This window comes from Schistocerca nitens, chromosome 11 (genome assembly GCF_023898315.1).
Source record: "Schistocerca nitens isolate TAMUIC-IGC-003100 chromosome 11, iqSchNite1.1, whole genome shotgun sequence".
Classification (NCBI taxonomy): Eukaryota; Metazoa; Arthropoda; class Insecta; order Orthoptera; family Acrididae; genus Schistocerca; species Schistocerca nitens.
This window is the reverse complement of record NC_064624.1, coordinates 22356126-22372539: the sequence shown is the minus strand read 5'-3', so window position 1 is coordinate 22372539 and position 16414 is coordinate 22356126. Positions and strand designations below refer to the sequence as shown.

Here is a 16414-nt window from a genome sequence, read left to right as displayed (position 1 = left end):
TCGACAATTCGGTACATACAGTGTCGCACAAATACGACGACCACATCTTTTGCTCGCAGTTTAAAGTACCTGTCCGTAACACCACAAAGCGAATTAAATATATCATTTAAAACACAAGACTAAAACGACACATTCCAGAAAATGCTGCTGAGACGCTGCTCATAACTCCATTACTTTCAACCATTTTAGAAATCTCTTATTTCCTACTAGCTCTAGTAAAGTTGTGTGATGTCATTCTGTATGCAAGTTTCTATCCCTATGACTTAAGGGTAGCGTCTCTGAATACTTAGCAAATCGTCCTGGGATACAAATTCAAACTCTGCTACTGCTTAAATTTAGAAAATAATCATCAGTAAATCAGTAATGGTGCAGGGGCGGACAGAGTTTCAGGACGCTCTTTTGCCCTTGGCATAGGTAACTGCTCCTAAAAGCCTAAGGGTCAGCAGTGTTCAAAGGCAGAAGGTAATGGGAACCACTGATCTGTATCCACAGGGCATGTGGCCTGTAATTGAAAAGTATTATGATGACCCCTCCATTGGCGAAATATTCCAGACTAGTCCCCTATTCGGAACTGTGGGAGGAAATTGCCAAAGGGCAGGTGTCCCATTGAATTATGTTTGCTATATAACTCCTTGTCCTACACATCACGCATCTTTTGTCACTGTAAATCTTACTCAACAGCATATCTTCATCTGCTTCAATAACTTCACCTCATGGTGTAGCCTCTGCTACATCAAAATCAATTATGTTAAAAACCCAAGGAATTATTACAATAAATACCACCAATCATTTCTATCTCGTTAACTTCCACCATGGCATACATAAACATGGTTGTGTGGTGGCACTCGCATCGGAGGTAAGATGGTTCCAATCCAGGTGATGGAAGAAATTTCCGTCCCTAGTATTTCATCTACATCTACGTGATTACTCTACTGTTCACAATAAAGTGCCGGGCAGAGCGTTCAATGAACCACCTTCAAGCTGTCTCTCTACCGTTCCACTCTTAACGGCAGGCGGAAAAAATGAGCACTTAAATTTTTCTGTGCGAGCCCTGATTTCTCTTATTTTATCGTGGTGATCATTTTTTCCCTATACAGGTGGGTGCCATCCAAGTGTTTTCGCAATCGGAGACGAAAACTGATGATTGAAATTTCATGAGGAAATCCCGTCGCAACGAAATACTCCTTTGTTTTAATGATTGCCACTCCAAATCACGTATCGTGTCTGTGACACTATATCCCCTATTTCGCGATAATAGAAAACGAGCTGTCCTTCTTTTCCATGTCATCCCTCAGTCCCACATGATGCGGATCCCACACCACACAGCAGTACTCAAGAATACCGCGGACAAGCGTCGTGTAAGCAGTCTCTTTAGTAGACCTGTTGCACCCTCTAAGTGTTATGCCAATGAATCGCTGTCTTTGGTTGGCTCTACCCAAAATATTATCTATGTGATCGTTCCAATTTAGGTTATTTGTAATTGTAATCCCTAGGTATTTAGCTGAATTTACAGCCTTCAGATTTGTGTGAGTTATCGCGTAATCGAAATTTAGCTGATTTCTTTTAGTACTCGTGTGAATAACTTCACACTTTTCTTTATTTAGGGTCAATTGCCACTTTTCGCACTATACAGATATCTTATCTAATTCGTTTTGCAAGTCGTTTTGATCATCTGATAACTTTACAAGATGGTAAATGACAGCATCATCTGCAAACAGTCTAAGACGGCTACTCAGATTGTCTCCTAAGTCGTTGTTCCTGATCTATATTGATCTATCTATATTGATCAGGAACAACAGAGGGCCTATAACACTTCCTTGGGGAACGCCGGATGTTACTTCTGTTTTACTCGATGACTTGCCGTCTTTTACTACGAACTGTGACCTTTCTGAGAGGAAATCACGAATCCAGTCGCAAAACTGAGGCGATACTCCGCAGGCACGCAGTTTGGTTAGAAAACGCTTGTGAGGAACGGTGTCGAAAGCCTTCTGGAAATCTAAAAATATGGAATTAATTTGACATCCCCTGTCGATAGCATTCATTATTTCATGAGTATAAAGAGCTAGTTGTGTTTCACAAGAACGACATTTTCTGTATCCGTGCTATGTTTCAATAAATCGTTTTCTTCGAGGTACTTCATAATGTTCGAATACAGTATATGTTCCAAAACCCTACTGCAAATCAACGATATTGATATAGGCCTGTAATTCAGCGGATTACGCCTACTTCCCTTTTTGGATATTGGTGTGACTTGAGCAATTTTCCAGCCTTTAGGTACGGATCTTTCTGTGAGAGAGTGGTTGTATATAATTGCTAAATATGGAGCTATTTTATCACCATACTCTGAGAGGAACTTGACTGGTATACAATCTGGATCGGAGGCCTCGCCTTTATTAAGTGATTTAAGCTGCTTTGTTATACCGAGGATATCTATTTCTATATTTCTCATCTTGGCAGTTGTTCGTGATTGGAATTCAGGAATATTTACTTCGTCTTCTTTGGTGAAAGAGTTTCGGAAAACCGTGCTTAATAACTCTGCTTTAGTGGCACTGTCAATCAGTGACTTCACCGTTGTTATCGCGCAGTGAAGGTACTGATTGCGTCTTACCAGTGGCGTGCTTTATGTATGACCAGAATCTCTATGGGTTTTCTGCCAGATTTCGAGACAGAATTTCGTTGTGGAAATTATTAAATGCATCTCGCACTGAAGTACGCGCTATATTTCAAACTTCGGTAAAGCTTTGGACGTCTTGAAGATTTTGCGTTCTTTTAAATTTGGCATGCTTTTTTCGTTACTTCTGCAACGACGATCAAACCCGTATTGTGTACCATGGGGGATCAGTACCATCACTTATTAAATATGTGGTTTATATCTCTCAATTACTGTCGATACTATCACTTTGAAAACATTCCATGACTTTTCTACACTTACATGATCAGATCTGAAGGAGTGAAGCCTGTCTCTTAAAAATGCGTTAAGAGCATTTTTATCAGCTTTTTCAAATAGATACACTTTGCGTTTCTTTTTGATGGTTGTAGGTGTTGCTGAAAGGTCAAGTATGCTGTCGCAACCATTTACGCTTCGAGTGGGCTCAAGAACCAATTGTTCAAAATAATTTTCTGAGAAGGCATTCAGTACAATTTCGGATGACGTTTTATGCCTGCCGCCGGCTTTAATCGTATAATTTTTCCAGCTTATCGAGGGTAGATTGATGTCACCACAGACTATAACTGTATGAGCGGAGTACTTATTTGAAATGAGACTCAAGTTTTCTTTGAACTGTTCAGCAACTATATCTTCTGAGTCGGGGGGGTCGGTAAAACGATCTAATTAATAGTTTAATCTGATGGTCAATTGCGATCCAAGGCCAACTACCTCTGACAGCAATAAATAATCCACCACCAACTGTATTTAATCTATCTTTGCTAAACACTGTTAGATCATTTGAAAACAATTCGGCTGAACTTATTTCCGGCTTTAGCCAGCTCTCTGTACCTACAACTATTTGAGCTTCAGTGCTTCTATTAGGGCTTGGAGCTGTGGTTCTTTCCCCAACACAGCTGCGACAATTTACAACTACAATACCAATCGTTTCTACACCTACCTTACTGCGTTCTACCTGCTCACTTTTAGATAGACGCCCCTTCTGTGGTCCCCTGCGACATTCTAACCTAAGAAACTGCCCAGTCTCTTCCACACAGCCCCCGCTACCCGTGTAGCCACCTCCTGTGTGTAGTAAACTCCTGACCTATTAAGCGGAAACCGGAAACCCGCCACCCAATGACGCAAGTCAAGGAATCTGCAGCCTACACAGTCACAGAACCGCTTGAGCTTCTGATTAAGACCCTCCACTCGGCTCTGTACCAAAGGACCACAGTCGGTTCTATCGACGATGCTGCAGATGGTGAGCTCTGCCTTAATCTCGGAAGCAAAGACTGGCAGTCTTTACCATTTCAGCTAACTGCCCGAAACCAGACAGAATCTGCTCCAATCCAAAGCGACACACGTCATTGCTACCGACCTGAGCCATCACCTGCAGATGGGAGCACCCTGTACTCTTCATGGCATCTGGAAGCACCCTTTCCACATCTGAAATGAATCCCCCTGGAATGCACACGAAGTGCACACTGGCTTCCTTCCCCATCTTGGCAGCCATGTTCCTAAGGGGCCCCATTACGCGCGCCTAACGTTGGAGCCCCCAACTACCAGCAAACCCACCCTCTGTGAATGCCCAGACATCGTCAGCCAGAGATAACACCCGAAACCTGCTCTTCAAACGAACCAGGGAGCCCTACGATCGGCCCCTCGGAATGTTTTTCGCTGCCTGCCAGACTTTCGTATGATCTTCCACTCGACCATGTGTTAGGGGTCAACCTCAGTGCAGGCAGTACCCAGGGTGGTCACAGCAGTGGACCGATCGGAGGACACGTGAGACGTGCTCAACGTCCCTCGCATCCTGCGTTTGGTCCCCCACAGTGGCGCCCCTTGGCAGCAGCCTCAAGCTGTGTGATGGAAGCCAACGCAGCCTGGAGCTATGAGGAAAGAGTCGCCAACTCAGCTCGCATCTGTACACAACAATCACAGTTCCTATCCATTACTGCAGTCACTCCTGTTTGAAGCTCGGTGTCCTCGCCTTATTAGCAGTGGGAAATCGAAGTGCTCTCTCACTGACCGTCCAACTGACACTCAGTTGTTCTAACCAAACAAACGAAAGCCTGTATGGTACGAGGGTCGATAGCAACGGCGGTACTGTATACTAAACTGTTATTGAAATAAAATGCTGTAAGCACTCGAACACACAAGAAATTACAAAAAATAAACTAGTAACTACACAGATAACTGAAAATAAGTCACTCCTGTTTGAAGCTCGTAAAAAATATGTAACAATCGGATGGTGCACTTGCCTTATTAGTAGCAGGAACTCAGGGTGCTCTCTCGCTGACGATCTAACACCAGTAATGGGAGGGGGGATGCAAGCATAAAGTTTCTCATCACCGGGCCTTGCGTCAGTGTTCTACATTAAATTACCTCTCCTCAGTGTATCATGACATATGGGCCTGAGACACTGTTGAAGGTGACACCTGTGGTGTCCACGATAATTGCCTGCAGCTAATCGTCAATCGATCATCACAGAGATGCTGTACGCCTAAGCAGCATCACCAGGTACCAATGAGAATGAAACAGTAAGCCACTCCTATAGTTTTGAGGCATCACACACGACAAGTTTCTCCAGCTCTGCCAGCGCCTGGTACGAGTTCTTTCAGAGACCAACCTGTCTATGAGAGTATCAACAGTTCCATGATGACAGCAGAGAAGTGACAAAGTTCCACTTCTGCCTTCAGAGTGCAGTGTTGGTGTAACGTCACTCAGTCAAGCCTAGACCAGGCATGCATATACAGAGAGTCGATGGCCAACAATAGACACATACTTGTCCCAGCTGCAGTAAACGTTCAGTGTCCGTCATCTGCAGACTGGAGCTGTAATGCCACTCGGTGTTTTTGCAGTTCCTGAGTATTTGAAGCCCAATTAATACCACACATGCTCATACAGCCACAGCCAAAAGGAGATAAAGATAAGTGTATTGCTTTCCAAACAATAAGGCGTTTTGTTCATTGACTGTTTCATTTATCTACTTGTAAATTTATTAAAAGCATACACAACAACATGCGTGTCAGATGTGGATATTAAGCTATTAACGCATCCACACCTATACTGAACAGATAAATTAGAGTCACAGTTCTCTCACAATACGAGAACAGTGCCCAATTACGTGGAGGAAGATAAGCGTTTACAGTAAGGCGGCGGACCTGCTGCTCCAGTTCTCTTTGCTGACATGGGCAGAGGACTCTCACTTTCTTTCTCATATCTTGGAATAATCATGCATCCCCAGCCTACAACAAACTCAAATCAAGAAAACAGCAAACTCGACAATGTGGGGATTCCATCATTCAACCATCCTCTGTTCTTGGAAAAACCCACTGGTTGAGGCAATGCTGTGGTAAGCTGGTGTGTCCAAACTTGATTTTCGACCAAGTTTTGTTTCTCTGTGATGTCCCTCCACAGCTTAAGGTGAATGATACGACGGTTCCTATGGATGGAAACAGCTGTCCTGCTTCCCCATTCTTCCCAATTCTGGGTTATGCTATGTCTCTAATACCTGTTTCATCCACAGGATGTTAACCCCTAATCTTGTTTCTTGCTTCGTCTTTCCAAAAGCCTTAACCGCCCCAGTGTTACTTCCACCAATATAGCTTCGATCTCAGCACTCTTAAAATTTTACCATTCCTTACAGTCTTAGAACACCTTTGCATTCTGTATTGTCTTTTGCGTCTCACACGCAACCTCTACTAGCTGATTAGATTGCCCTCTCTTCTGAAGTTCCTCAAACTTTGTCACAAATTGTATACGTTCCATAAACTTGGGGATCAAAAGCAGATTTTTCTCGCCTATCCTCTGCATACTTAGGCTTCTGCTGCGCCTATACCAGCGTGTCATACCTACCCTCCATTTGCCCCCCCTTCTGTATCCTATTCCAGCGAAACGTCAACTGGCTGTTTCTTCCTGTACCAGAACAGTATGTAGACAATTACTCATCCAACCAGCTATAATACTAGCGTCTATGTCTCTTCAATATGTAGATCTTCCCGCTTCCTACCTCCTGACCACCGTAATCTCTGCCTCACACCTCACTCTACCCACATCAACTTCTCAATCATACTTCCCAGCCCACTCCAACACCTTGAAATATATACACCCTTTCTGACCTACACCATGCTGTATTGCTCTCATAGTAGTTATTGGGAATTGACTCCCCAATGACTTGCCAGATGCACTAGCTTTATCCTCACCACAGCACCATCATCAACTTCAATGTACGTGTTTTTTTTAGAGACGCTATTCCTTTTTCTTTAACCTATCATTTTATTCATTCTAACCGTAAAAACTATACAGGCATTTCTAACCTGGGTAGGCTGAAGAGCAGCAACGTGTCTGCAGCTTGCCCACCACCCAGTCATGTGGTGGGAGTGAAGTAAGTAAAAAAAAAAGTTGTGTCTACATCAAAGTCGTATATTACGCCTTTCACAGAATCTGCCTGTGTATAAGACTCTTTCGGAACTTATTCGTCTTACTGGGTCTACATTTGCGCTCAACATGCCAATGAACTATATACATAGGGTGATGTATAGCGTATCAGTATCATTCTTCTTTGATTTGTACTCTGAACATGAATAGTGCTCGAGGAAAACAACTATCAGGACTTCTCAGATTGCAGTCGATAAAGCTGTCCTCAAGCTGAGGCCTGGTTTGGTCACCACAGTGCTTTGCGAGCCATTGTTCTACTTCAGGTTGTGGTCACTCGCCGTCTTCCTACTTTTGAACTAACTATCCCCGTTAATAATTGTGGGACACAGTTGATTATTGGGTCTCCGAACAATTCTGCAGTTCCAACATTTTCGATTTCGATAAAGCAGTGTCAGAGGTGAAAGAAGTGATAAGTGACTGAAGGAATCTCGAGAGCAATGCCTGAATCCCAAGTCTCTGGAGTTGTTATCCCACATTCATCCACTCAGGAGCCGAGGCATATATGTCCCAATTGCGTTTATTGCTGCATTATTATCATCACACAAGAGACGAGTGAGACGATGTAATTACATTTTTCTGGGTGTCTTTGAATTTATGCTAACAGAATACTGAGAGTAACCGTTCATCGTGGTAAAGGTACTCCCTAAATCGTCAGCTACTTTATTTTGTAGGGCTTTTCCTCGACATTCTCGCGTTAGCGAAACAAACTGGTGACAAATCAGCTCCATCACTTTTCTTTACGCTGCGTGATGGGGTCTCTAAGTTCACGGAGGAAAGCGAAATATCAGAAAGACGAGAATTCAGCCTGTATCCTCTTTCTTTGTACAGCATGCCCATAGAGTTATGTCAAAAGAGCATGTTCTATATTGACGTACTTAGATATAAAAAATACGTACCCAGCAGATCGGTATATGGACGGTCACACCTTACACAGAGATCTATGTGTCTCGCTGTCCCCTTTGCTTTACTGTGGATCGTAATTCTGCTTAGAAAGACTTCCTCAACACTTGCGTCAATTTTCCATTGATCTCTTAACGTTGAGCCACATGGGACTTAATTAATCATCATACTGAGTTACTGGCGTGGTAAGATCTGAAATCTGTCATGCCCATTTCCAAGGGTTGTTGAGGTGGTAATATTGGGATATAGTGGTCACCTGTTTAATGTGCTTCAAATGTTGCAGAACAGCACACAATCCGAGGTCAAATTGTTGATTAAGGAACCCACACACCTCAGTAACAAAACGTGACCCAAGCTCCTTCCTGCTACAACCACACACGATCTGTGACTGCATTGTCATGGAGCTGAGGTACCGGGCTTTTCCATTGTACAGAGAAATGAAAGTTCCCATTCATGTAAGCTTCAAAAGAATGCGGTCCTAACAGGTATTGTAATCACGCCATGGCCCACATAAGATGAGGTGGGTTCCTTACCAACTCTTACTGATAATGAGTATTTCCCTTAGACAAGAAAACAATATTTTTCCTGAGCAAACTCTTATATATGGCACATTTATCAGTAAGCAACACTCTTGAGCGAGGCATGGCAGAAGTTGTCACAACGAAGTACCGTAGGCTACAAATTGTTACTCCATATCTTTGTCAGATAATTCCGTAACAAACACCGCCCTAAATCCTTTCGTATTCAAATTTTTTCAGTGTGGTTGTGCATTGTTCAGCAAGATGTCTGAAGTCGAACTACTCTTTTGCAAAGGTATTTCATTGGAGACTGCTCATCTGATTAAGAGACATGACACATGTTTCCTCTCACTTTTTACTGCTTCAAATACGTGACCTGTCTTTGAGACAGCCTGAAAATACAGGACATTTATCTCAATCAGGAGGGGCTGCTTTACGAGGTGGACCGTGGCAAACGGTCTCATCATGCCTTTCATAGTTTTTACTAATGCAGGTGTTCATGCACCCACAACACCACTAATGTCTCCTTTACAATATAACTGCTGCTCCATGGATTCGGAACTCAAAGACTGCAGCGCTGAAACAAAAATATAATTCTGATAACATTGTTTTTTTGGCCATCTTCAAAGCAGGAATATCAATAAAACCTATTCACTTCCTCTTTTTTATTAAGAGCGTTAGAAGGACTATTTGGACACCCTGTAGATGAAATAGACTTGCATACTTAACAATGATGTCTATTTTTGTCAATACTCTTAACTTGTGTTGGCTTGTCGCCTTACATCATTCTGGGTAAATGCTCCAGGATAATGTAGGAAAACAACGCCCAATTTCATCATCCAGATAAGGCCCTGGATTCCGCTACCTGCAGTGTATGGGCACCACGTACTTGCTGTCTTTTTTTTTTTTTTTTTTTTTTTTTTTTTTGTAGACGAGGAGTGGCAGCTGGAGGACAGAAGCAGCGCTACACTCTCCGTGGACACTGACTGCGTGCAGCTGTTGGCGAACGCCCTGGACCACCCCACGTGTCCGCTGGAAGACCTGCCTCTGGAAGCGGTTAAGCAGCGCGAGCAGTGCCGTGTGCAGCTGTGGGACGACGTGGTGCAGAGGTCGCCCCTCATACCCGTGACCAGCTACCTGGCCTACACGCAGAGGGTGAACGTCAACCTCTGTCTGCTGGCCTGGATGGCAGTCAACTCGTACAGCATTTGTCAGGGCGTCCCGTTTAGTATGATACAGTCCGTGAGAGATGCTCGTTGCTATTTCGATAGACCTGACGATCAATCGTGTCTGCAATCGAACGCTACAGATGCCATCTGCTCTGTTTCCAGAGCTATTCTGTTGCTGAAGTGCCGCGATTTTTCCTCCTTTAAGCATTGCCATAATTGTACGCTCATTTATTTCCAATTTCTATCGAGCGATCGTACTAGCAGCATGCTGCATCAAAAGCTAACAGAAGAAACACTGAACTACAAAAACAGTTTAAATAACGCTACCTTAAAATACAAGGATTTCAAAATCGACAGCTTGAAGCCTTTAGAAATCTCATTTATAATGGTAAATATTATTTTCCGTTTTTCGACAGTCGGAGTATACATGTACCTTCCACAGTTACGTAACTTGCCTGGAAAGATACTCTTGTCCTTTCAGATCACGTGCATAATCCAGATCCTGTGTTCTGAGGTCGTGTATCGTTTGGCAGGCGTCCCTGACTTACCTACAGCAGTGCTGGTAGATAGCGCCCTCACACTTCTCAGCTGTATCTGGCTAAACTCATTCTGCTACCACATGTATGCTTGTGTTCGTCACCTCAGGCTTCCAAACGACCTGCTACCTGCTGAAGTAAGCAAGTTATTCTGTCGTCAGGTGTTGTATGTGTTAATACCGTGGAGTATAGTATGTGTGGCAGCTGTTGCTTTGGAAAAGACGAGTAAATATTACCTGATCCACAGTCGTGTGTTAGTCCTTCTGGGGACTTCAATGTCAGTGGCTTTCAATTTGGTTTTTCTCGGCCTGGTTGGATACATGTACCTACGTACTCGGTATTCATTGCGGCAACTCAAAATTGTTGACAACACTAAATTTGCCTCAAAGAAGGAATGTCTTTTTATGTCAGTTAAGGCCGTTATTTTAAGTGGAATAGGAATTATTATTAGAACTGGGTTCCACCAGGCTCAAGGGATAGCGCAGTTAGTGTATTATGTACATCTAGCTACAATGGTGCAAGGACCAGTGCTCTTCGTCTGTTTCGTTTGTAATGGAACGACGCTCCCCGTAGTGAAGAACAGGGTACTGGCATGGTGGAACCCAAATAGCATCCCTGCTGGGCTAGAGCTGTGTTCAGCAGCTGAGAGGAATCTAGCCAGGAGAAACAATGAACAGTCTCTGGTTACAGAATCCTCTCTGTAACCTCCTTCAGTATTTTTCGCAAGTAACTGTCTTGACAGTAGTCTGCATTAAAGCCAGCAATAAAAATTGAATCTACCTGATATGACAATATTAAACGTCATTAAATGTGATATAGTACAGCCAGTACTTCTCTTTCCTTATGTCTTCTTCATTTATAACTGCATGCTTGCTTGCGAGTGGTAACCTCTGTCTACACATTCTAACACACTGAGATTACTTACTAGAATTGTTGGGAAACGCTTTGTGTACCCAAAAATATCTGGTACCGTACACCGCGGAATTTGAATCCCCGCCAGACGTTATGGACGTCTAAGACCCCTAGAGGTCTCTGCACCATCGCGCCGTAAGCTGTGGCGGCGCTCGCCCCCTGGCCCGCAATTAGCGTGAGGGCGCCACAGTGGAACACGTGGTTGCACCGGCCAATAGCGGCGTCCTCGATAGAGTGCTTAAGCGCCTGCCTCTCGCTCAGCCAGCCAGTCTAACATTGCGTACATCTCTGGACATAACGCCTCATCTTAGACAGCGTATTTACTTTCGTGTTTTGTTTACGAGTGGACGTCGTTGTTTAGTTAGGTTTTCTTGACGCTGTCGTCTTGTTCTTCTTGTTGTCGTAAGGTCCTTCGTTGATCGTGTTCGTCCTCTCCCGTTGTGTTGTTCGCGGGCCGCTCCGCGGGTCCCGCCGCATTTTCCGTCACTTCAACCCTGCGACTGTTCCGGTCGCCGTTACAACATTTTGATGACGAGGTAAAAGGTGGTCGTTGTTGGTATGGAAGCGAAGTTGGTCTGTCTGCTGGAGCAACAGCAGCAGCTCATGCAGCAGCAGCAGCTCCAGTTAGACATCTTACAAAAGTCGCTGCAGTTGCTAACGGACATAGTCGATGCCCGGGATGCATTACCACGACAGCTTCAGAGTCTTTGGGTGTCCGATGCTTTCCCACGTCCGCCGTCGTTTCCACCCTTTAATGACGCTAACGAGGACTGGGAAACCTACTTACGTCGGCTGAAACAACATGTCACTGCTTTTCAAGTCATGGAAGACTCCTTGCAACGGTCGTTGTTTTTGTCTTGGGCCTCCCCGGATCTTTCTTCTCCGCAAGTTGGCACCGTTGTCCGATCCTGTGGCTCTCTTTCCAGGAGAGCTGCCTTTTGCTGACAAACTATTATTCCCAGTGCTACCATGTGGTCGCCTCTCGGCTGGAGTTCCACCAGTACCAGAAACAGCCTGGTCAATCGTATCGTTCGTGGCTCATGGATTTGCTGGGTCTCAGCCATCGATGCGATTTTGTATGCACCAATCATCAGTGTAAGGCTTCGTATGCAGATTCCCTGATCTGGGATGTTTTGGTTCAGCTGGCTCCCGATCCTGAGGTCCGTACTGCGGCGTTGAAACTGAACAACCCCTCCTTGAAAGTGATTCTCCGCATTGCCCACTCCTTTGAAATTACTCAAGCAGCTAACGAGCGTCTTATGGCGCGACCGCAGGTGACGGCGATCGTGGCGACACGACGGGTTTCGCCCTTGCAAAGTTGACGTGGCCCGGCCGACAGAGGCTGGCGCCATCGTAACTCCTCGTTGTCCGACGTCTCTATGGCATCGGCACCTTCGGTTGCCCCTCGTCGCCGGTCGAACGGCCCACTTCCATCATGCCCACAGTGCTTTACTGCACATTCGCAGGCTAATTGTCCCCACCGCTGGAAAAAGTGCGCGCTGTGTAACAAGGAGGGCCACATCGGTTTGTCGTAGTCGCTTTAACTAGCTCCAATCCTGCCCTTCCAGGGCCTCAAGATACAGTCCATGCTCCGCAATCAATCGTCCCACAGGATGACCCATCAGTGTGGAAGCTTTACCTCACGCTCCGCATTTTCGCGAAGGATGCCAGTTTTCAGGTCGACACTGGGGCCACCACCTCCCTGATTACTGTGGCGACATATACCCAGTTGGGATATCCTGCGTTGTCGCCTTCCTCTCGCCCTCGCCGTTTGGCCGCCTACAGAGACAGTTTCATTCCCCGTCGTGGGCAGTTCGTTGTCCAGGCGACATACAAGCGTGTTCCCCGGCTCCTTATCCTCTTTATCGCCGACCATCTGCCGGCTACGAATATGTTTGGCCTGGATGCGTTTCAACTGTTTGGCTTTTCAATTTCCGACGAAGTTAAGGTCGTTTCCACAGCTGTTCCCTTTCAGGACTTGGACGATCTGTGCTCCGCTTTTGTGTCGTTGTTTGCACCGGATCTCGGACTTGCTTCCAGCTTTCAGGTGCACATCACCCTAGGGCTGGATGCACAACCTCGCTTTTTCCAAACCCAGCCCCTTCCGACCTGCAGTCAAGCAGGAACTTGATCGGCTCCAGGCCACTGGCGTGCGGGAGCCTGAAACTTACAGTCCATGGGCGACACCACTGGTGGTCATATGGAAACCCAATGGGTCCCCTTGGTTGTGTGGGGACTTCGGCGCTACAGTCAATGCTCAGTCCCTCATTGACACTTACCCCATTCCCTGACAGGACGACCTTCTTGCCAAGCTTGCCAGGGGAGAGTATTTTTCCAAGATCGACCTGGCCGAGGCATACCAGCAGTTGCCCTTGGATGCCGAATCTCAGAACATCATGGTTATCAACACGCCTTTCTGATTGTATAAGTACAAGCGCCTTCCCATTGGTGTCTCTTTGGCGCCGGCCATTTTCCAGCGATTCCTGGAATAGCTTACACACCCTATCCCTGCCTGTGTCAATTATCTGGATGACATCTTGGTCACCAGGTGTTCCCGCATATCATATACTGAAAATTCATGATCTATTAAGATAAAGTCTCAAAAATCAAGAATTATTCTCTCTATAACATTTGCAAAACCTCAGCACCTTACTTCACGCTCTGCAGTCTCCTGGTTTATGCTGCAGGGCTGGATAATTGTTGTTTTTTTTTTCAACCGGAGGTGGAATACTTAGGCCATTGGCTTAGCTAACATGGCATTCACCCTTCAGGTCGTAATGTCGTGGCCATTGAGGCCCTTCCTCATCCGAAAGACTTACCTGAACTCCAGGTGTTTTTGGCCAAGGTTACTTGAAGATTTTGCCCCAGGTTGCCTCCGTTGCTCAACCCCTCAATCACTTGCATGTACCTTTTGATTGGACTCCTGCCTGTGACCAGGCTTTCCTCCATTTAAAGGTAATGCAAAAGTCCGCCCCTTGTCTTTACTCCCTTTTCTCCAGACCGCCACTAGGTTGTGGCAGCTGATGTGTCGGCATACGGCAAGGACCATTCTTGCGCACTGGGATGCTGATGGCTCCGAACAGCCCATAGCTTATGCCTCTAAGACGTTGACCCCAGCACAATGGAACTACTCCCAGATTGAAAAGGAGGCTCTGGCAATAGTGTTGCTGTCCAAAAATTGCACACCTATCTCTTTGGGGCAAAGTTCACCCTCCTGATGGACCATAAACCCTTGGTTAGACTTTTCGGACCCCACTCTCACCTTCCAGAGCAGACGACTCAACGTCTCCAGTGCTGGGCATTTTTTTAACATAATTACGCTTACACCACCCGGTATAAGCCCACCACCCACCATGCTAACGCTGACGCTTTGTCACGTCTCCCAGCTGGCCCCGATCCTGCCTCTGACCAACAGGAGGTCCTCTGCTGTCACATTGATTCCGCCTGCCAGGATGTGCTGGACAGTCTGTCTCTTAGGGCTGCTCACATTGCTGCTGCTACCCGCTGGCGACCCTGTCTTGTGATAGGTTCTCAACTACGTGGTCGACTGGTGGCCATCCTCCGTTACTCGTTGGATGCAGTCTGATTTCAGCCCCTGGCGCCACCTGTCCCACAGGCTCTCCATGGTCGATGATGTCCTTCTATTGACCACGGAGTCGGATGCCCATCAGGTGGTCATCCCTCCAGAATCATGGCTTCGGGTGCTTGGTTTGTTACACCGTGGGCACTGGGGTCCTGTATGAAAGTCTTGGCTCACCAGCATGTGTATTGGTCTGGCATCGATGGCGATATTGAGCGCATGGTCCATGGGTGCACAGTCTGTGCACATCACCAGGCGAGTCCTCCTCAGTCATTTGCACCCTGGCCTGTGCCTCGCCAGCCCTGGGATCGCATCCATATCGATTTTGCGGGCCCGTTTTTGGGGTCCATGTGGTTACTCATCATTGATGCCTACTCCAAATACCCATATGTTTTCCGAATGGCATCCAACACCACAGAGGCTACACTCACGGCCCTGGCCCAAGTTTTCGCCATCGAGTGTCTGCCATGCACATTGGTCTCCGATAATGGTCCCCAATTCACGATGCTCTCCCCCACAACTTCTGTTGGGCCAACAGTATCAAACATATCTGTAGCCCCCCATTCCACCCTTCGTCCAGTGGTGCAGCAGAGAGGCTTGTCCACACTTTTAAACAACTGTTGACTAAGGCGGTCGACACATCTCCGACCACGTCGGCCCTCACCCTGTTTTTGAGCATCTATCGAACTACGCCAATTGATGGACACGGCAGAGCTCCTTAATGGGCGACAGCCGTGGAACCTGCTCCATTTGCTGATGCCCTCCTTTTCTTGTCCCCACTCCTGGCCCTTGCAGCGGTATGACCCTGGCATGGCAATATGGGCCCACGAGTATGGGTGCACGGTGGGTTGGACTCGCGCCACGGTCATCGCGGCCCATGGGTGGCGGGTGACGTCGGTGCAGACGTCGAAAGGGTTGCAGCGCCGCTATCATAATCAGCTCTGCCTGTGTGCCCCCACGGGACACGTGCTGCCGTCTCTTTCCCTACCTCCTTCTGGTAGAGACATGGTCCTCGAGTCACCATCCCTGCCCCCGGTTGCCATCTCCCTGAGGGCCTCTGGGTGGATTGGTGGCTCCCTCCTCCACCCGGGACTCTGGATCGGATGTCATGGATACCTCAGGCACCCCTTCCTCCCTGCCAATAGTGGTTGATGAGCCTGGCTCCCCTTCCCACTGCCAGACACCTCGGCACTGTCCTGGGCGTTTCCTCCCCTACTCGAAAGTTTACTGTGGCACATGTTCATAGGATGTTTTTTTTTTCTCCCTTTTCCGCTGGGGCGCTGTCTTTGCAGTTTGTCGGTTTTATTAATGTACAATGTATAATATATGTATATAACATATGTTGTCTCAAACAAGGAAATTTTCTATATGTGCGTGAAAGTTGTACTTTTATGTGATTTGAAATTTAAGTACTATGAGAAGAGACAGTCAGATCCTTACAAAATCAAAAGAGAATCCAATGGAAGCAGTATGTGGATGAACGTGTAAATGGGTTTGTTGAGCTTATTAGTGGTTCTATTCCATAGAGTGGCTCAAACAGGTATGGTAACAAAGTAATAAATAACTTCTTGTGTGAAATGTGGCTTGAAGTGAACGCCAAGAGTCGAATGACAGAGTTATATGAGATTAGAGTTATTGCGTTTCTGAGACGATTACCCCAGGCAAGTCAATTACTTTGAACTGAACCACCACTGTCACTTAGCTAATATCATCAA

At 46.1% G+C, this 16414-nt stretch overlaps 1 protein-coding gene across 1 annotated transcript in view; it reads left to right on the top strand.

Moving 5' to 3' along the window:
- Nucleotides 1-16187, top strand: part of LOC126213380 (uncharacterized) — an 84084-nt gene extending 67897 nt beyond the window's left edge. The window contains exons 7-8 of the mRNA XM_049941086.1: nt 9434-10059; nt 16110-16187. Of these exons, the coding sequence (XP_049797043.1) occupies nt 9434-10059; nt 16110-16187 (704 nt within the window). The remainder of the gene's footprint in view (nt 1-9433; nt 10060-16109) is intronic.
- The last annotated feature ends 227 nt before the right edge of the window (nt 16188-16414 follow it).